This window comes from Falco rusticolus, chromosome 3, assembly GCF_015220075.1.
Source record: "Falco rusticolus isolate bFalRus1 chromosome 3, bFalRus1.pri, whole genome shotgun sequence".
Taxonomy (NCBI): domain Eukaryota; kingdom Metazoa; phylum Chordata; class Aves; order Falconiformes; family Falconidae; genus Falco; species Falco rusticolus.
The window spans coordinates 102,533,946-102,551,139 of record NC_051189.1 but is presented as its reverse complement, the minus strand read 5'-3'; the positions used below and the strand labels follow the sequence as shown (position 1 = coordinate 102,551,139).

At 40.0% G+C, this 17,194-nt stretch overlaps 1 protein-coding gene across 2 annotated transcripts in view; it reads left to right on the top strand.

The window, feature by feature from the left end:
- RECK (reversion inducing cysteine rich protein with kazal motifs) overlaps positions 1-17,194 on the top strand; it is a 66,275-nt gene that overhangs the window by 15,170 nt on the left and 33,911 nt on the right. The window contains exons 3-6 of one of the 2 annotated variants that reach the window (XM_037381669.1): positions 422-458; positions 8,426-8,511; positions 10,550-10,597; positions 11,609-11,650. In XM_037381669.1, the coding sequence (XP_037237566.1) occupies positions 422-458; positions 8,426-8,511; positions 10,550-10,597; positions 11,609-11,650 (213 nt within the window). The remainder of the gene's footprint in view (positions 1-421; positions 459-8,425; positions 8,512-10,549; positions 10,598-11,608; positions 11,651-17,194) is intronic. The other variant, XM_037381668.1, reaches the window with a different exon arrangement.

The following is a 17,194-nucleotide window of genomic DNA, read 5'->3' as shown; positions in this document are numbered from 1 at the left end:
TTTTGTTTTGTGTGTGGTTGTTATGTGTTGTTTGGGTGGGTTTTTTTTAAGCTGGTGGAAAGGAGTGCTAGGGCAATAAACTTCTCTACAGGTCTTGGTCCTACATAAATCTTTTTCTTTGTCTAAACCGTTGCTATTAGTTCTCTAAACACTGGTGGAGAAAGTTGGCTAGCTAGCATATTCCAGATGATGACAGTATGTTCTGCTATTGACACCACACTCTGTAGATGGCAGCCTTCCTGTCAAAGCAAGCAGTACTTCTATCATGTAGCACTTCTTCAAAAGATGTTTTAAATAAAAGCATTTTTTTCCAATAAGATTTTTAAAAAACAGGGCCAAAACACTGAAAGTACTGTTTTGTGTCTGCTAGAAACTCTTATTCTGTGGAGTTACTTTTGCTTAATTGCATTTTACTTTTCAGGGAGAAGTGTGGGGTTGCATAAATTCTTCTTTGCCAGGTAAGAAATACTACTTTAATACTGAATTGTGTTGCTTTTTCACATATGCACGTTTTGATGTTGTCTACCACCTGCACCTATAGACTTAATGATAATTTAACTTTCAGTATGCTTCCATTATAAACTGTATTTGGTGTCTAGTTTCCTTTAGTCTGAACTGGGGTGCCTGTGCATTTTTTTAACACTTCCTTTCTTTTCCTGGTTAGAACATGTTTAATATGTTTGTATGATTAAATGTGTGCTTCTGTTGACACATTCAAGAAATATCAAAGGTTCTTTCGAGGTCTTCTATTATTTTTAGTTTCAGTATACTTCAGCCTGATCTATAAAACCATGGACTATTGCAACTTTGCTCTAGATGCAGTATAATTTTGAAAAAAACCCTGAGTAACGGGGAAATAGCAAGAGCTAGACAATTTAGAAGTGCAGAGGCTCAGATCAAGAAGCAAACTGCTTGGTAGATTTAGAAACTTGATCTAAAAAGTTAAAGCATAAATCACAAGATAGGACTGTTAAATTAAAAGGAGGGAACCTTAAAGGACATTAGCCACTACTCCCAAATTGTCTGCCTGTACTTTCTAAACTGGTGTGAGGCCTCTTCAGTGCCTTCATGGTAGAGTTCTACTGTCCTCTTGAATTACGGAAACAATAACTTCTTCAGTGGTGGTGTAAATTGTAGTTTAGTCCTGTGATAAAAATGAAATCTTCCTGTAGTATCCTGAGCTTGTATCCTGAACTTTGTACCTGCACGAAGCCAGTTGCTTTTCATTCTTCATGCACGTGAAGTTGTTACTGTTTTCTCCTTCTTTGACATGAGGCATTTTTAACATTCTTTTGAGCATTCTCCAGTGATTCTGTGCACTGTAGGATTTTGTACGTGAGCGGTGTGTGTACAGGACAGCATTACAGGGGAAGCTCTTACTCCCTTTCTGTGGAGTCGGTGCAGCCACCTGCCCCCGCGGTGCCCACATGCCAGCGCCCAGCATTGGGGACAAGCAGGAGGCATGAGAGTCTGTGGGCAGTTACAGGGCTGCAGTGTTATTGGGGTTGCAGGGACATGGCAGGAGGGTCCCATAGCGGGAGGGCTGTGATGGGCAGGTACGGGAACGACTGGTCTGGAAGTGGAGGGGTGGGGGGGAGTGGGGGGTGTGGGGCGGGGAGCTGCCCTCTGTGCAAGAGTGTAACTGGCACGTGTGGAGCTCTGCCTGGGGATTGATGATGAGCCGGCGGGGAGCAGCACACGGGCCTGCGAGTGGCGTAGTGCAGGTATGCCAGCGTGTCAGTGAGTGGCCCAGCCTGGGTGGTGCTGTGGGTGTCAGGTGCAGGCTGCTGCATCAGGAAGCGGTGGCAGAGGAGGCCACCTTTGTACAGCTGGCAGAAGTCTAGTGTTCACAGGTGCTGATGCTCATGGGCAACTATAATCACTCTGGTACCTTTTGAAGAGACAACACAGAAGGGCACAGGCAGTCTGCTTGGAAGAATCCCATGGGATATGGCCCTGGAGAGAAGAGGGATACAAGAGAGCTGGCTGGTTTTCAGGGATCACCTTGTCCAAGCTCCAGTTACATATGTGATGGAGTTAGAAAAGTCAGAGTCCATCAGGACTTGATCCTGGTGAGGTGTGTGAAGGACAGCCAGAAAGATCCCCTGTTTCTTTAACTGCATCAGCAGCAAAAGGAAGGCTAGCGGGAACGAGAGCCTGGTGCTGAATGGGCAGGAAACCTGGTGACAGGTGACACTGAAAAGGCCATGGCCGCTTTTGCCTCAGTCTTTACTGGTAAGGTAAGCCTTCAGGAATGCCAGATCCCTGAGACCAGCAGTAAAGTCCAGAGCAAGGAAGACCTGCGCGTGAAGGAGGAGGATCAGGTTAGCTAATATTTAAGCAAACTGAACACCAGTCTGTGAGACCTGCTGGATGGCCTTACACGCTGACTAACATCATCGCAAGGTCACTCTCAATATTGTTTGAAAGGTCATGGTTGTTGAGAGAGGATGCTGAGGACTGGGAGAAAGTGAATGTCACTCCTGCCTGTAGGTAGGAAGGGCAAGGAGGACCTGGGGAGCTACAGGCTGGTCGGTCTCACCTCAAACCCTGGGAAGGTAATGGAGCAGATCCTCCTGCAAACAGTTTCCAGACATGTCATGGACAAGAAGGTGATTGGTTACAGTCAGCATGGATTTATGAAGGGGAAATCATGCTTTAACCAACCCCGTAAGCCTCCATGATGAGACGACTGGCTTGTTAGATGATAGGAAAGCATTGGACGTTGTCTGTCTCAATTTAGTAAGGCTTTCAGCACTGTTTTTTATAACATCTGTATAGACAAACTGATGAGGCATGGGCTGGATAAGTGGATAGTGGAGGTGGGCTGAAAACTGGCTGAACTGTTGGGCTCACAGGTTTGCAATCAGCAGCACAGAGTCCAGCTGGAGGCCAGTGTTCCAGGGGCTGATGCTGGGTCTAGTCCTGTTTAACATCATTAATGATGGGACAGGGTGCACCCTCAGTGTATTTTCAGGTGATACAGAACTGGGAGGAGAGGCTGCTAGACCAGATAGTTGTGCTGCTACTCAGAGGGATGTTGGCAAGATGGAGAAGTGGCCAGACAGGAACCTCATGAAGTTCCAAAAAAAAAAGAAATGCAAAGTCCTGTGCTTGGTGACAGCCCATGCTCCACAGCACACAGGAGGCTGGCCAGCTGGAAAGCAGCTTTGTAGAAACATACATGGGGATTCTGGTGGACAGCGAGTGGAATGTGGCCCAGCAAAGGCCAACAGCACCCAGGCTGCATTAGGGAGAATGTTGCCAGCAGGTCAAGGGAGGTGATCCTTCCCCTCTGCTCAGCATTGATGAGACTGCATCAGGGATACTGTGTCCAGTTCTGAGTGTCTCAGTACAAGAAAGCTATGAACACACTGGAGCAAGTCCAGCAAAGAGACATTTAAGATGAATAAGGGGCTGGGACATCTGTGAGGACAGGCTGAGAGAGCCTGTTACCATTGACAAGAGGAGAAAGCTGATGGGGGTGAATCTTATGGATGTCTAATTATCTGATGGAAGCATGTAAAGAAGATGGAGCCATGCCCTTCTCAGTGGTGTCCAGTGATAACTCAAAATGTGGTATCTCAGTGGTATCCCAAGAGGCAGTGAGTACTGATTGAATAACAGTAACTTCCATTTAAACATAAGAAAAAAACCTTTTTTACTCGAAGTATCATTGAACCATGGAAGAGGTTGCTCAGAGAGGTTTGGGAGTCTCCATCTGTGGAGGTATTCAAAACCTTATTGGGCATGGTCCCAGGCAGTTTGCTCTAGCTGACCTTGCTTTGAGCAGGGAGGTTGGACTAAACAATCTCCAGAGGTTCCTTCTGACCACAGTGATTCTGTGGTTTTCTTTCTGATTTTTCTCCCCGACACCTACCCTCAGTACAGGAAGTATTTCATAACAATTTAGAATGGGGCCACAAACTGAGATTTTACTGGATCAGCATCTCAGATTTTTCATAGTACAGCATCCACAAAGTGTGTTCATACACACAAGTGCAGATGCGCACACACTGATGAAACTGTATACAGCCCCCCCAACACCAGCGTTGTCATGGACAGCTGCAGAATATTGACTGGATAAACAGACTTCAGTAGTTTCTGTCTTTCTTAACGGCTCTATGACATGCCTGGCAATTTAGTTAAGAATGCAGGTGGAAACCTGTTTTGCATATGGGTTTCAATGGCATTTTATCATAACACAACATATAAGGCAGAGTCCCAAATGACTTGGATGTATCAAGCAGCGAATTATGTGCTTTTTGTGTATTTTCATTATATTTTGTGTTTTCTTTTCTTCCATTCCTTCCCCACAGCAACTTGGCATTACTGATCTGTGTTAAAATTTTGAAATGGTTTGATTCGCTACAAGTTTGATTGTAACGTCATCACAGTAGCTACCTTAAAATGTTAATATTCTCACAGCTACCGCTTGAGCTACCGTTCTATTTCACATTTGTTTCCACTTCCTTAAACCCATTATGATGGTCTTCTATTAACTTTCTTTTATGTCTCATCCTCACAAAACACTGTAAGTCTTTATTTATTGTTTCTGCCAAGGCAGTGTTGTAAGCCTTAACTACTTAAGACTAGGTATTCAGGAATGTAAGTATTGTCCGAAAGAAAATTATTTTTCCATGTTTTCTGAAAACAAGTATCATTAATTTTTCAGAGTTTGTTTATTAAATACAGTAGGCCCACAGAACATGCATTATTTTTTGGGACTTGTCTAGGAAATTAAAGTTTATGACCACGCACCCATAATACCCTTCAAGAAACTGCTTACTAAAGATGCTTGAGGGACCCCCAGCTGGGGATGGGGGGACAGAGAGCAAACCCAGCAACCTATAATTCCAGATGATAACTATGTTCCAATTTTAAGCTGTATCATTTTCTGTAAGCAGACTGTAGAAAACTTCAAAGAGACAAGAAAATTCTGACTTGCACCCTTCTTGACACATACAGCTCTTGAACATGAGAAACCTAGTTGTTTTTTAATGGTTTTTTTTCCATCTTCCTTTTTGTTTTCCTCCCCAGTTTCCTCAGGATCACAGTGATTCAGCATTTCTCAGACATTTTCAGAATGCAGAATGTTTGTCTCATCACAAAATAAATGTTTTAGAGGTGACATTCTCATTTTTCACGTTTATGCAACTTCTTATATCTGTTTCTGACTTCAGTACTCTTGTGGAGACCACAGTAAAATATAAGGATGAAAAGTGTGTGCGTGTTGTTAATCATCTCGCTAATGTGATGTGGCTTCTGGAAACTTTCTGGAGATGTGGGACAAGAGCCTGTGTTATGCAACTAGATGATTTTTTTATAGTTCAGGGATCTATATCATACTTAGATCAGTTAATTTGGTGAATAATCAGAACAATGGATGCCAATCAGTTAGTTGTGCACTGAAGGTGTGTTTTCATCTAGAAATACATGTGCTTTAATTACCTTGACTGGAAAATGAATTTACAAGTTTGCTGTATTAAAACTGCGGTTCAGTTTTTTTGAGGATGTGACATCAGTTTTTTCTCCACAAGCTTGTCTGCTTCTCGTAAATAACCTGGGAAGAGGGCCACTTGCTAAGAAAATAATATGGCTGAAACTTATCAGCACTCTTAATTTGGCATGTATTTGTAGCTTGCTTCATTCTTTTAGCACAGTTTAGTTCCAGTAAAAGTATGCCTGAAAATCACAGACTCTGTATTGCACAAAATCAACGGATGCTGGAATCACTGGTGCCTATTGAGTGGCGACATTGCCCCCAAAGCTGTACAGCTGTATTTATGATGTGTTTCTCCTGGATGTAGCTGTTTATTGCAGAAATCTTGTTTTCATATTGCACATGATATTTTATGTTTTTTAGATTGCTTACACATTACAATATCAATCCTTGTAATAAATATTCTACCAAACGTTACTGTTCTGATTGAGTCTCTGTATAGCTTCACATATGAAAGTTACGCAGAAACAAGAGCTAGACCTGAAATAGGATGTAGTGAGTAGTTGATTTGGCAATTAACTGTACATACATAGTTAAACGTATGTGCATGACTTCCATGCAGACGTGCATTTACTTTTGGAATTAGTTTTAAATTGTGCATCAGATGCTGAATTTTTGAACATTGATTACAAACTATTGATTGTTATACAACAGCCGTCTCTTTGGTGCTTTCAAAAAGATGCTTAGTCTCTGAAAAACTGATTCCATACCCCAATTATGGGAGTGGAAAGTGAGCTGAATTTGCAGTTGTTCGTGGCCTTCACAGCTGCTTTGAATTGGTTTGGGCTGGAGAGGTGAGCCAATACTCTGAATAGATGTAAAGAGGATTTGGACAGTCTCCAAGAAGACCAGTACCTGGCTGGCCTGCAGTGCCTCCAAGTCTGGACCCTTCAGGCGACATGTGGCCATGTCACACTGGCAGGCTGCAGGCTGCGTGGGAAGCTGTTTTTCACCTTGCCTCGCTGCTCCCTCCACCTGCTGCGCCATCCTGCTACCTTGTGTCAAGCAGTAAGGTTTTGACTTGCCTTTTAATAAATGTAATTAATAGTGTATTTTTCTGGGGAAATATGTTAATTTAGGTGAAGATTTTTCTCCTCCTTCTCCAGTACAAATTCACTGTTGGTGTGTTTTCTTAATTTGCCCATCAGAATGTTGTGAAAGGCTGATACTAGTAAGACTTTCTATGCCACCTGTGCTTGTAAAGATGACAAAGTGTATTTTAAAGGCAGTTTTGTTCATGATCAATACCTACTTGTGATTTTTTTCCATTGATTGCAATGATTTCTAATGACCTTATTTCCAGTATTTTCTTAGCATTTGCATTTAAGCTTACTGGTTTCACTCCTAGCTCTTTCATGTCCCTTTTTTTAAAGCTGGACATCCCATGTGACTTTTCTGAATAGGCATTTCTACTAGGCTTAAGAGCATTTTCTTAAATTAAGTGGTTGAGTATTTTACTTCATACTTCTTTTTTTCTACATAAAGGATATAATTTGTGCGTGTCCTAAAATACTGCTTTATTTTTATAATATTCATGACAAAAAATGAGCGGTTCATTTGAGCTGGATAAGAAAAAGGTATAATGAATTTCCCACAGCTGCTGGGCAGCTGCATAGGTTAAACCTTCCCTTTAATCATTTCTATCTTTGAATTATGTGAGAAATAGATACAGGAACGCATTCTTCTTTTACTTGATTTCTGATGTCTTGAGAACATCAGAAAATCTGTTTTTGTGAATAGATCAAGAGGATGGAACAAATTATGGCAGCAGTTTGCTGTTCTGTGTAACTTTATGGTAAGAAATGAGGATAATGGGAATAGTGAAATAAATGGAAAAAGAGGAACAGGGACATGGGAAACTTCTATTGAAGATAATTGGGGGGGATAAACTACTCAAGTAGTGTCATGGTTAACCCTGGTGGGCAGCGATCGCTCCCCTGCCAGTGGGGTAGAGGCAGGGGAACAAGAAGGGTAGAAGTGAGAAGACCTGCAGGTTGAGATAAAGACAGTTTGTAATTAAATAATGGAAGAAAAAACAAAACAAACAAAAAAAAGCGAGAAATAAAAAGAAAAACAGATGACACAAAAGAAAACAATTACTTGCCACCAGCTGCCTGCTGGCCAGCCAGTCCCCAAGCCTTGGCAGCCCCTGCCAACCACACCACCACCCCCCCCCGCCCCCCAGCTGTACATGCTGAGCATGAGGGCGCATGGCCTGGGACACCCCTCGGTCAGGGGGGGCAGCTGTCCCAGCCATGCCCCCTCCCAGCGCCCGGTGCCCCCCAGCTGCTCGCGGTGGGGCGGGTGGGGAGCGGAGGAGCCCTTGGCTCAGTGTAAGCACCACCCAGCAATAACGAGAACATCCCTGTGTTATCAGCGCTGTTCCCAGCACAGATCAAACCACAGCCCCACAGCAGCCTCTGTGGAGAAGTTTAACTCCATCCTGAGCAAAACCAGTACAGGGAGCTTGAAGAAAAAGTAAGAAACACATTTTGCATTCAGTTGGTAGAAAATTATGATATTGAAACCAACATGAGGATGTGTCTGTAGGAGGCAGTGTTGATTTTAATGAGGTCTTTCTCTGTTGGCTTATATTTCAGATTAGATAAATTATCAAACTCTGGTAACTTCCAGGGAACATATAAAATAGTGTGTGTAAAGCATGTTTAAACTCAGTGTATAGAAAGTACTTTATAATTGCCAAGTTCAGTATTTTTCAAGGTACAGACTTGCTCTTTCCTTGCTTAAAGTTGGTTTGGAATGACTTCATAAATTCCAATAAAAATGGAATCTGTAAATGGCCTTCTTGAATGAGAATGGGATTATCAAATTTGAAAAGTAATTGACTTGTGGGGAGGGAAGGGAAAATGATGGCATAGTTTCTCTTTCAAATGTAATATGTACTGTCATTTATTTTCAAAGGAGTTTTGAAGAAGTCTGATGGGTGGGTTGGATTAGGTTGCTGTGAGCTAGCTATTACTGTGGAATGTCGCCAAGCATGTAAACAGGTAAGGCCTTCTAATTGTTTTTCTGTGGTTAATAAAAAATTCATGTTGAATTCATTTATGTATTAGCATTTGTGAACTTCAGGCTTAATGCATTTTTTATGTCAAAATCAAATTACCACATAAATTCCTTTCAAAATTGCAAAATAAGCCTAGATACTTCCCAGAAGGTACTACTGGTGATAAATGCCAGCAACAGAATTCCAAAACATGAAAAAATTTATGTTTTTAAAGTTAATTTTCAGCAAAAAAGTGAAAGTTCAAGTCTACTGAGATGATCACCTAGTTAAAAACAAAAAAAAATCGCGAGTTTGGGGACGCGGGAGGATTTCTGGGGTATGTATTTTCAGCTGTGCTGTAGGACTAGGCAGCTTGCTGTGGCTCTGTGAGCCTGACGAAGGCGTTTTAAGACCTTAGGGGTACCGTGCCTTCCTACTACTTCATAGTAACTGATTGAATCCATAAAGATGCTGAAGTTCTTTTTGGTTATACTAAACTTAATTTCTTGATTATTTTTTTTGTCACAATCTCTACATGAAAGTTGTTATTTTAGAACAACAGTGCTGAGTGGAAGGCAACATGTGGCTGTTACTAAGCTCTCCTTTTTTTGCGGTGTAATGTTAGTGATGCAAGATAGGGTTGTAACCACAAAATAGATTTTTATGCCTCTTCGAAAAGGTTTTTATTCATCAGGTGGATGAAAATTGGTTTTGGTGTTAACTGTATCACTGGGTTTTGTCAAGTGACAATTACAAGCATAGTACGTAAGTTTAGCAATGGCCTTTTTATTAAAAATCTGTGAAGCATTTTGTGGTTTTATTTTTTTCCCAAACACATACTTGTGACCTTAAAAACATCTTCACAGTCAAAGAGCATATATTTATCATCATCCTTGTAACTCTATTCTGGAGCACAGACAAACTTGGACCAGCAGCTTACTGCAAGTTGTCATGCAAAAAAACACCAAAAGATGCTACCTTCACCTAAAAGCATGTATTTTAAAATGTTTGACAAGAGATGAGCAGTAAGTACACAAACTGAGTAGTGTGGAAGAGATGAGGAGCAAGTAAACAAACTGTGTACTTTGGATCTTCTGAAAAGAAGATACACACATCTGTTCCTAAATGTATTTTTTAGCAAAATTTTCAAATTTATCCTAATGTTTTATTTTTGCAGACTTGATAAAACTAATTCTGTTTATTGCAGTGTCCTATGAATCGTTTCTCATTGTTCTCAGAATCAGGTGCTGTATTGTCTGATTGCACACTGCTGTCTCAGAATCCTTGCTGTAGTTTGTACTTCAGCCCACTTGGGTTGATACATTTCATATTATTTTCATTTAAACTAAAATATAGATTCTTGCCAAAAGTTAGGGATAATGGGAAATGTTAGGAATTAATTTTGATTTTTGGAACTTGAGGGGGGTTTGGAGGCATTTTGCAGGTGGTGAAATGGTAGGTCCAAGGTCAGACTTTACCCTGGTATTTTAAATTACTACAGGGGAGAATAGCTGATGTTAGTAGTAATAATAGTAATTAACTCAGAGTATCAGTTATGTGAAAAGGGAGCAAGAGTTGCTCTGCAGAAAAACACTGATCTGCAGTTTGAAGGGAGAGTATGTGCAACTCGCTTTGACAATAGGAACTGCAAGACTGTGCACAAGAGGGCGGAGAAGGGAGAAAGGGACGTAAGTGGTACTGAGCATGCAGGATGAGATTTTTACCTTCAAGTTCTTCCATTTCCTAAATAAATTTCTTGTATTCTGCTCTATCTGGTAGACCTTATGAAAACAAAGTTGCTTTGTGTACTTCCAGTATCAATGAACTTGGGGCAGAAAAACAAGGGTTTGTTTTTTAATTAAATGTAGTATGGGCAGTCATGGTTTCTGCTTTTTTCTTCAAGTTTTACATGTAAAAAGGACCATTTAAATAGATCATGAATCCATGATTATCACAGTTAGTATAAAGGTAGAATTGTCTTTATTTTGCAACATGATTTTACTGTCTTCTACTTAAAATGGAGAAAATTATTTGTCTTTCAGGCTTCTGCAAAGACTGATGTCTTAAAGGTCTGCAGGAAGGAATATGAGGTATGTGTGTATGTGTATATGTGTCTGGATATATCTTACTAAAAATCAGCTATTTCATAAATTCTGTGAAAGATACCCTGTAGAAAAGCGAAAGTCCAGTCTCCTTATAGTCATATTTCTGGATATACTCATTTTCATCCAAATGTAGCTTACCTCTCTCTACAGTTTTGGTGGAAGTATAGTTCTCTGTAAAAAAGACCTTTTTTTAGATTTGCATATATCTTAATTTGAATGAAAAAGATGCAGCTTTCAAAATGGAGACATGGAAACATTTGTTTCGTAGGAGTTCTGATGAAAGTTGACATTCATTTTGAGAATTTGTTCCATCAGAAACCTTTCAGCTTCTTTAGTGGGAGGGTCAGCTTAAAAATGACCTAAAGAAATAAACTCAGGAAAGAATAAACTTTTAAGTATTCTATCCTAATTTAAGTAATTTCAAATGAATAATTTTTTGTAGCATCAGTGATACTCTTAATGCTTGCAATTATTTTTACTGTTATGCTCTTAATCATCAGGAAGTTCTCAGAAATCTGCCTTTACCTGTATTATTTTTAACGCAGTTTGTAGAAATGTTGCTCTGCTAGGACTTCCTTTTTTTCAATCTGTTTCTTAATTAAAAGCCAGATTCCTCCTCCCCGCCTTTCATCTCATTTCCTCCTACCCTGAGTTAGGTAGTCCTGTATAAATTCTGCTCATAATCAACAGTTGAGGATATCAGGCAATTCTGTGTTCTCTTGATTTGGGCAGAAGCATAGCAGGTTTCCTGTTTTTCCAGAAAACATAAAATTCCTCCCCCCACCCTGTCCATTTATCTAAACAATCTACGGAATATTTTCCTAGACCCTTGACTGTTGAAGTTACCATAGCTTGTTGTCTAAAAATGAAATTTCATTTTAAGTAGTTCTGTCTCCTCTCATGCTGTGATATGCTATACTGTCAACATCTGTAAGCTTCTCCTCTACTGTGCTGGTCTGTTTCCTTCTTTTTTTCTGAATTTCTGCATTGCTATAGGAAGTTGGCCAATATGGGTTGAAGGAGAACGGGAGAGGAAAGGTAAGAGATTAAAGAATGACTACGAAATGGTGATGGTCATCTTATTTAGTTTTTCTAGATTGTGTTTTTCCAGGTTTTTTCTGGAATTTTGCAGTGGGTCCCTCTTACTCAAGAGTGATCTTGCTGTGAATGTACAGAAAACCTTAACTCTTCCTGCCTGGGCAACACTAAAAGAGAAGGAGAGGTTGAAAAATGATGGAAGAAGGAATCAGTCTTCTGGCAGGTGAAAAAGGAAAGAGAACTTTTTTAATGAGCACTAGGAGTAGTAGATACAGATACTGTGTTAGGGACAGAAATTAATTATGACATAGTAGATCGTTAGTTATTACAGAATTTTGTATGACAGTGGTTTTTCCTATGTGCCTAGGCTTACAGGTACTCATGAGAAATAGCACTTACAATGCTCTCGAGACCATTGGTTATATACAAGTCCAGGAAGTTTTCCCTAAGTTAGGAGATTCCAAAAAATACTTCTGGAGGGAACCTGTGCTTTTTCACACCCTAGTCATTCTTTCTCCTTTTTTTAAAAACAAATTTTTTTCTTGCTACCTTGGTGAATGTGCCCTGCTCCTTCTGTAGTCTGTGAGTAGCTTCTGTGTCTGTGACTGGTACCATACTTTGTATTTGGTTGGATCGGCTGGGGAAGAAGTTGAGGAAGTGGTTAGTTTAAACTGAAAGATGTGAGAGAAGATCAGGAGCAGGCTGTGATTTGCATACATTCGATGTCATACATTCAGTGTTTGCCATTGTGTTTTAAGAGTTCATGCTTCATTCACTAAAAATGACATACAATTTGAAAACTAATTTACAATATAGATCATAGTGATTGTTTTATCAGCTCTCAAGCCTGTTATTGAGGCATTGAATATATAAGTATATGACATGTAAGTAAAACCTAGCTGAATTAAGAATATGAAAGTATATAATACCTTTTTGTGAACACTCTCATAGCTCACCAACTTTCGTAGCTTGCTTACATATTCATATAAGGATTCCCAGGAGGATTTTCCCAAGCTTCTTAAAATAATTTACTGAACTGTGCATAGTACTTCTCTGTAATCTTTTGAGATTAGGGAGGCAACTTCAGGAGTTACCTTTCAGCTTCCCACTAAATTAGTGAGCATGAAGAATGAGGTAAGTCTTTGAGGGCAGGGCAGAGGATTCAGGCAGTGAAACCCCCTCCCCCAAACCCCAGGCAGGAGGTGTGACCAAGTCTGAAGTCGCTAAGCGGAGTCTCAGGTTGTACAGTAGGAGAATAACTTTAGCATTGATGTGCCAGCTTTTAACAAGACTAATTGAAGATGCTTTTTCTGCTGAGCGTATGTTTCTGAATTACTGTTACTGTAAATATTTATGAAGTTGTGATTCCTCTAATCTGGAAATTTTACTACATTTTAGAAATTATTTATATTGTCATAAACTATTCGGTTTTGACCAGTGCATTGAAGATTGTGTATCCTCTTAAACTTTTATTTTCAAGTACCATTGCATACAGAAATTTAAAAATTTAACACAACTTGTTGAGTATTTTTGAGTATTACTGAAACGTACTTTATTTGCCTTCTTCCAAAAAATTTTATTCTGGTAGTCCTTTTTCCCCATCTGCTTCTCAGATACTCATTTTGTCATCTTCATTTTTCTCTAGTTCTATGTGTCTCAACTCTTTATCTTTCACTACTTCTTCCAGCTTTCTGCTGTCCTGTTCATCTTCCTCTAAAAAGAAGGTAGGTAATAGTCAAAGGAAGAAGAAAAAAAGAAGTGGAGAATGGATTGTATGTAGGATTTTCTGATTTTCCTATTTTAAAAAGTTTTGTGTAAAGTTGAGGTTCATTCTTTGAAAAGAACACATGGATTACATGCTTGGAGGAGTAACTGAAAATAGTTTATAAAGCTTGAAGTAAGCTGTAAAAGCTTTATTATTGCATTTAAGGTCACACTTCTTTTTTCTGTGCATGGAAAGTGTATTACTAACATTTCTGCCAGATTGCAGCTCTTGAGCCTCTGCACTGTATTCTGTGAGTTCACCTCTCTGCACATTAAGAACTCCAGGTCTTATTTCATGTACTAAGAAAGACATTCAGACTTCTGTAGTTAACTGGTATTACGGGAGCTTTGCTGCAGCAGAGCACTAGTAACATCTGCCAGTTATTTAGCTTCTGCTCTTAAAACTGTTTTTGACACACAGTAGTAAAGCCATCTGATGTCTCGGGGCTGTTCAAAGGTATTTTTGCTCTCTCAGATTTGAACACTATTTAGCTTAATCTGACTTTGTTTGCTTACAGTTTTTAAAAACTGAAACTTCAGATGCAGTGCCTGCAGCTTCCAGTGCTGCAGTAGGGATTCAGAGAAGTATGCGCTGTGCTACCGTATTGGCTTGGTTTATCTCCTAGGGTCTTATGATCCTGCTTTGTGCTGAGGTTTTAGTGAGTGCTGGCTACTAGTTACCCCTTCTGAAAAATGCAGCCAGCAGTTTTTACTTCTTATCTAATTGTTTGTGCAGATTATTTGGAAGCAATAGATTATAACTCAAGGAGCTGTTTAGGCCATCGTTTAGGAAAAGGTTCCAAAACAGTTTTAGTGAACTCTAAGGCACGTGGCCATGTGTGGCCTGTGGAAGTACTACTAAAGAAATTCAGGGTCGACTCTGACCATATACCGCACGTTGTAGCCAGGATTTTTTTCATCTTGCCTGCTGGTGCTTTTTGTCTCAATTCTATTCTGTTCAAAGAAAGTTGGTAGAATACTCAGCGATCTTGCCAGAATTTAAGTTCCAGTGATTTTGTTCTACCTTACTGTGCAAGTGTTCCCACTTCTTTACTGGTTTACATAATTGAGGAAAATCTTGGCCTTACTTGTTAATTACTGCAAGTTTTTAAAGTTTTTAACAGATGTGCACCATCATTTGAAACTTCAGCTGATTCCACTAAACCTTAGTATGTTACCTTCTGACTTTATCTTCTGTTGATAAATTGGAAGATTAAATGAACTCAAGGAGAGATTAACAGGACTTTCATTGCAAGGAGTGAAGCATTTTGTTTCCTAGTGTGTTTGTTAACTATATGTAATGCTTCTAAATTAAGATGGCCTTAATTGGATAGGACCTATATTCAAGTATTTGACAGGGTTAGGTTGCCCAAGACAACAGTACTAAACTTATTTTTCTGCCAGAGCTAGCAGAATACTGATATCATGATAATTTTTAGGAAGGAAAATAATTGATTTTTTAGCAAAATACTCTTAATTTCTGGTATGAAAGAACAATTTCACTGTCGCTTTTCATTCAAGGCGCAGGCGGTGGCCATTTAGAGAAAGTGCGCTTGTAATACACAAGCATGCCTTCTAATGCAGAAGACTTCTTCCTTTAGCAAATGTTCTGCTCTGTTTGTGTGCATGCATTTTGGGTTTTGAGCCGTTACCTGCAGCTGATGAGCTCCAAAAAGAGCGAAACCAGTTAGGTCCTGCAGTACTGGCTAAAATCTTTCTTCAGGGAGCTTCTGATGAAGAACACTGGACAATGTTTGTGCTGGATAAACTTCAGTTGCCTTTTTCAATTTCCGTAACATCAAAAGATCTTTGTGACTGTTTTCTTGAAGGCATACACAGTTGTGTTGCCTGTGTCTGCCTGCTGCTTTCCATTCCTTCTGTGTTTAGTCGTATTGGCTTTAATCACCAATTCCAGCAACATTTGGTTTTAAAAAAAAGTGTCTGAAAGATTAGATTAATGCACAAGTAAAATATCATGTTTGTATTTTATAAATTCAAATATTGCCATCTTTGCTCACTTAACATGTTTATTCACAAGCTGAAAATGGCCTGTCAGACTCATGTGTGGACAGTATTGCCTTTTAATCCTCATTTTCCCAGATTTTGATGATTTAGTTCTTCCTTTAAAGAGAAAATCCAATTTCTGCTCTTCTGTTTTTTATGGGATTTGTTTGGTTTTGCTTTTCCTTACCTATATCTCTGGTTTATCTTTTGCTTTGTTTTCTCTTTCTTTTCTGCCAGTGCCCTAGCAGATTCAGAAGGACGCTTGAGTGGGTCAAAAAGCTGCTGATTTCTTAAATATGAGTGCTGCTGTACTGGAGATGGGCATTAATCCTGTGTTCTGTAATGAAGTTAAGATTAGTAACTGAAATCAGACCGACTCTTTAATGCGGTTATCGGCTTGATTTATGAGCAGGTGGCTACACATTAATTTTATTTTTTTTAAGATTCTCTTACATCTGTGTAGCTATGCTCCCCACATGTGTACCTGTACTTTTTGGAAAGCGAGCAGTTACCCAGAGCTACACAAAGATCAGTCAGCCCCTCGCTAGCACTGTGTTCTGTGGTGGCTACAGGCGCTGCAGGTTCATGGGACGTGGCGAGTTGCTGTCACAACTCCAGGTGGCTGTCGTGCTTTCTGTGCCTTCCTGCAACTGCCCTTCTGCCACAGATTCCCTCCCATAGATAACCTGACCAATATACTTCTCCTTATCTTACTCTGCCTCTGGCTTCTGGCAGGTCCGTCTAAAAGGTGATACTTCAAAGATTATTCTGTTCTACACCTGTTGAAATCACTGTTTTAAATTCCTAGGAGATGAGAAAAAGTTCTCAGCAGGGTTACTGAGAAAACTCAGGCCCTGAGAAGACAATTAGTGCCAGAGCTGGTGTAAAGGCATACACAAGACTACACAACTGGGAACAGGGAGAGAGAGTTGAAAACAAGGTGAAAAAGAGAAGACCGCCTGCTCTTAACAGACACAGAAGCATTATTGTGGTGATTCAGCGGTCTGTGGAACTATAGTTTCAAAGCACAGAAAGAATAAGATTTCTTATCTGGTTCGGGCATCCTGCCTGTTTAAAATTGGTGTGTAAAATTGCTGTAAGATGATTTTGTCTCAGCTTGAGTCCTCCTTTAGAGGAGGAATGTTGGTAGACACCATAATCCTCTGAATGTTCTCCTGTTTTTGTGCGGTTACAAACTGCAATCTAATCTAACAGGGCTGGTGACACTGTTATCTCTGAACTGCTTTGTAATAACTTTCTGTGTTAACATTCAACTTCTAAATAACATGGCAATTTCTAGCTGAGTTTATAGCAGCATTACACCATGATTCTAAGTATTGTTTGTGCTAACAGTAGGTCAAGTACTTATGTGTAACCATGACAGACAGACCTCAGCCTTTCCAGGAGCCCCTGCTATCCCTGAGCATTAATAGTTACAGTGATGCTTTCTGCCTGGTGGGTTTGCTTGCCATGTTCCAGTGCGTGGTACAGAGTGGGTGTGGAGAAGTCTTAATTTCAGCAGCTTCTAAAGACAGTCAGTTTTGGGTCAGAGCGATGTTTATATGGCAGTTCCTATCTGACAGTTGTTTCTCGTTTCATACATGGAAGGTCCCAAAGAAACCAGGTGGCTGCGTTGGAACAGTGACTTTCTGATAACCATTTGTTGGAACTCATTGAGAAGGATGTGTGGTGCTATAAAAATGACATGAGCCTTTAGTCAACAGTATAAATCTGTTCTTTACAGATACAGGATAGTGATTCTGTCTACACGTTCTG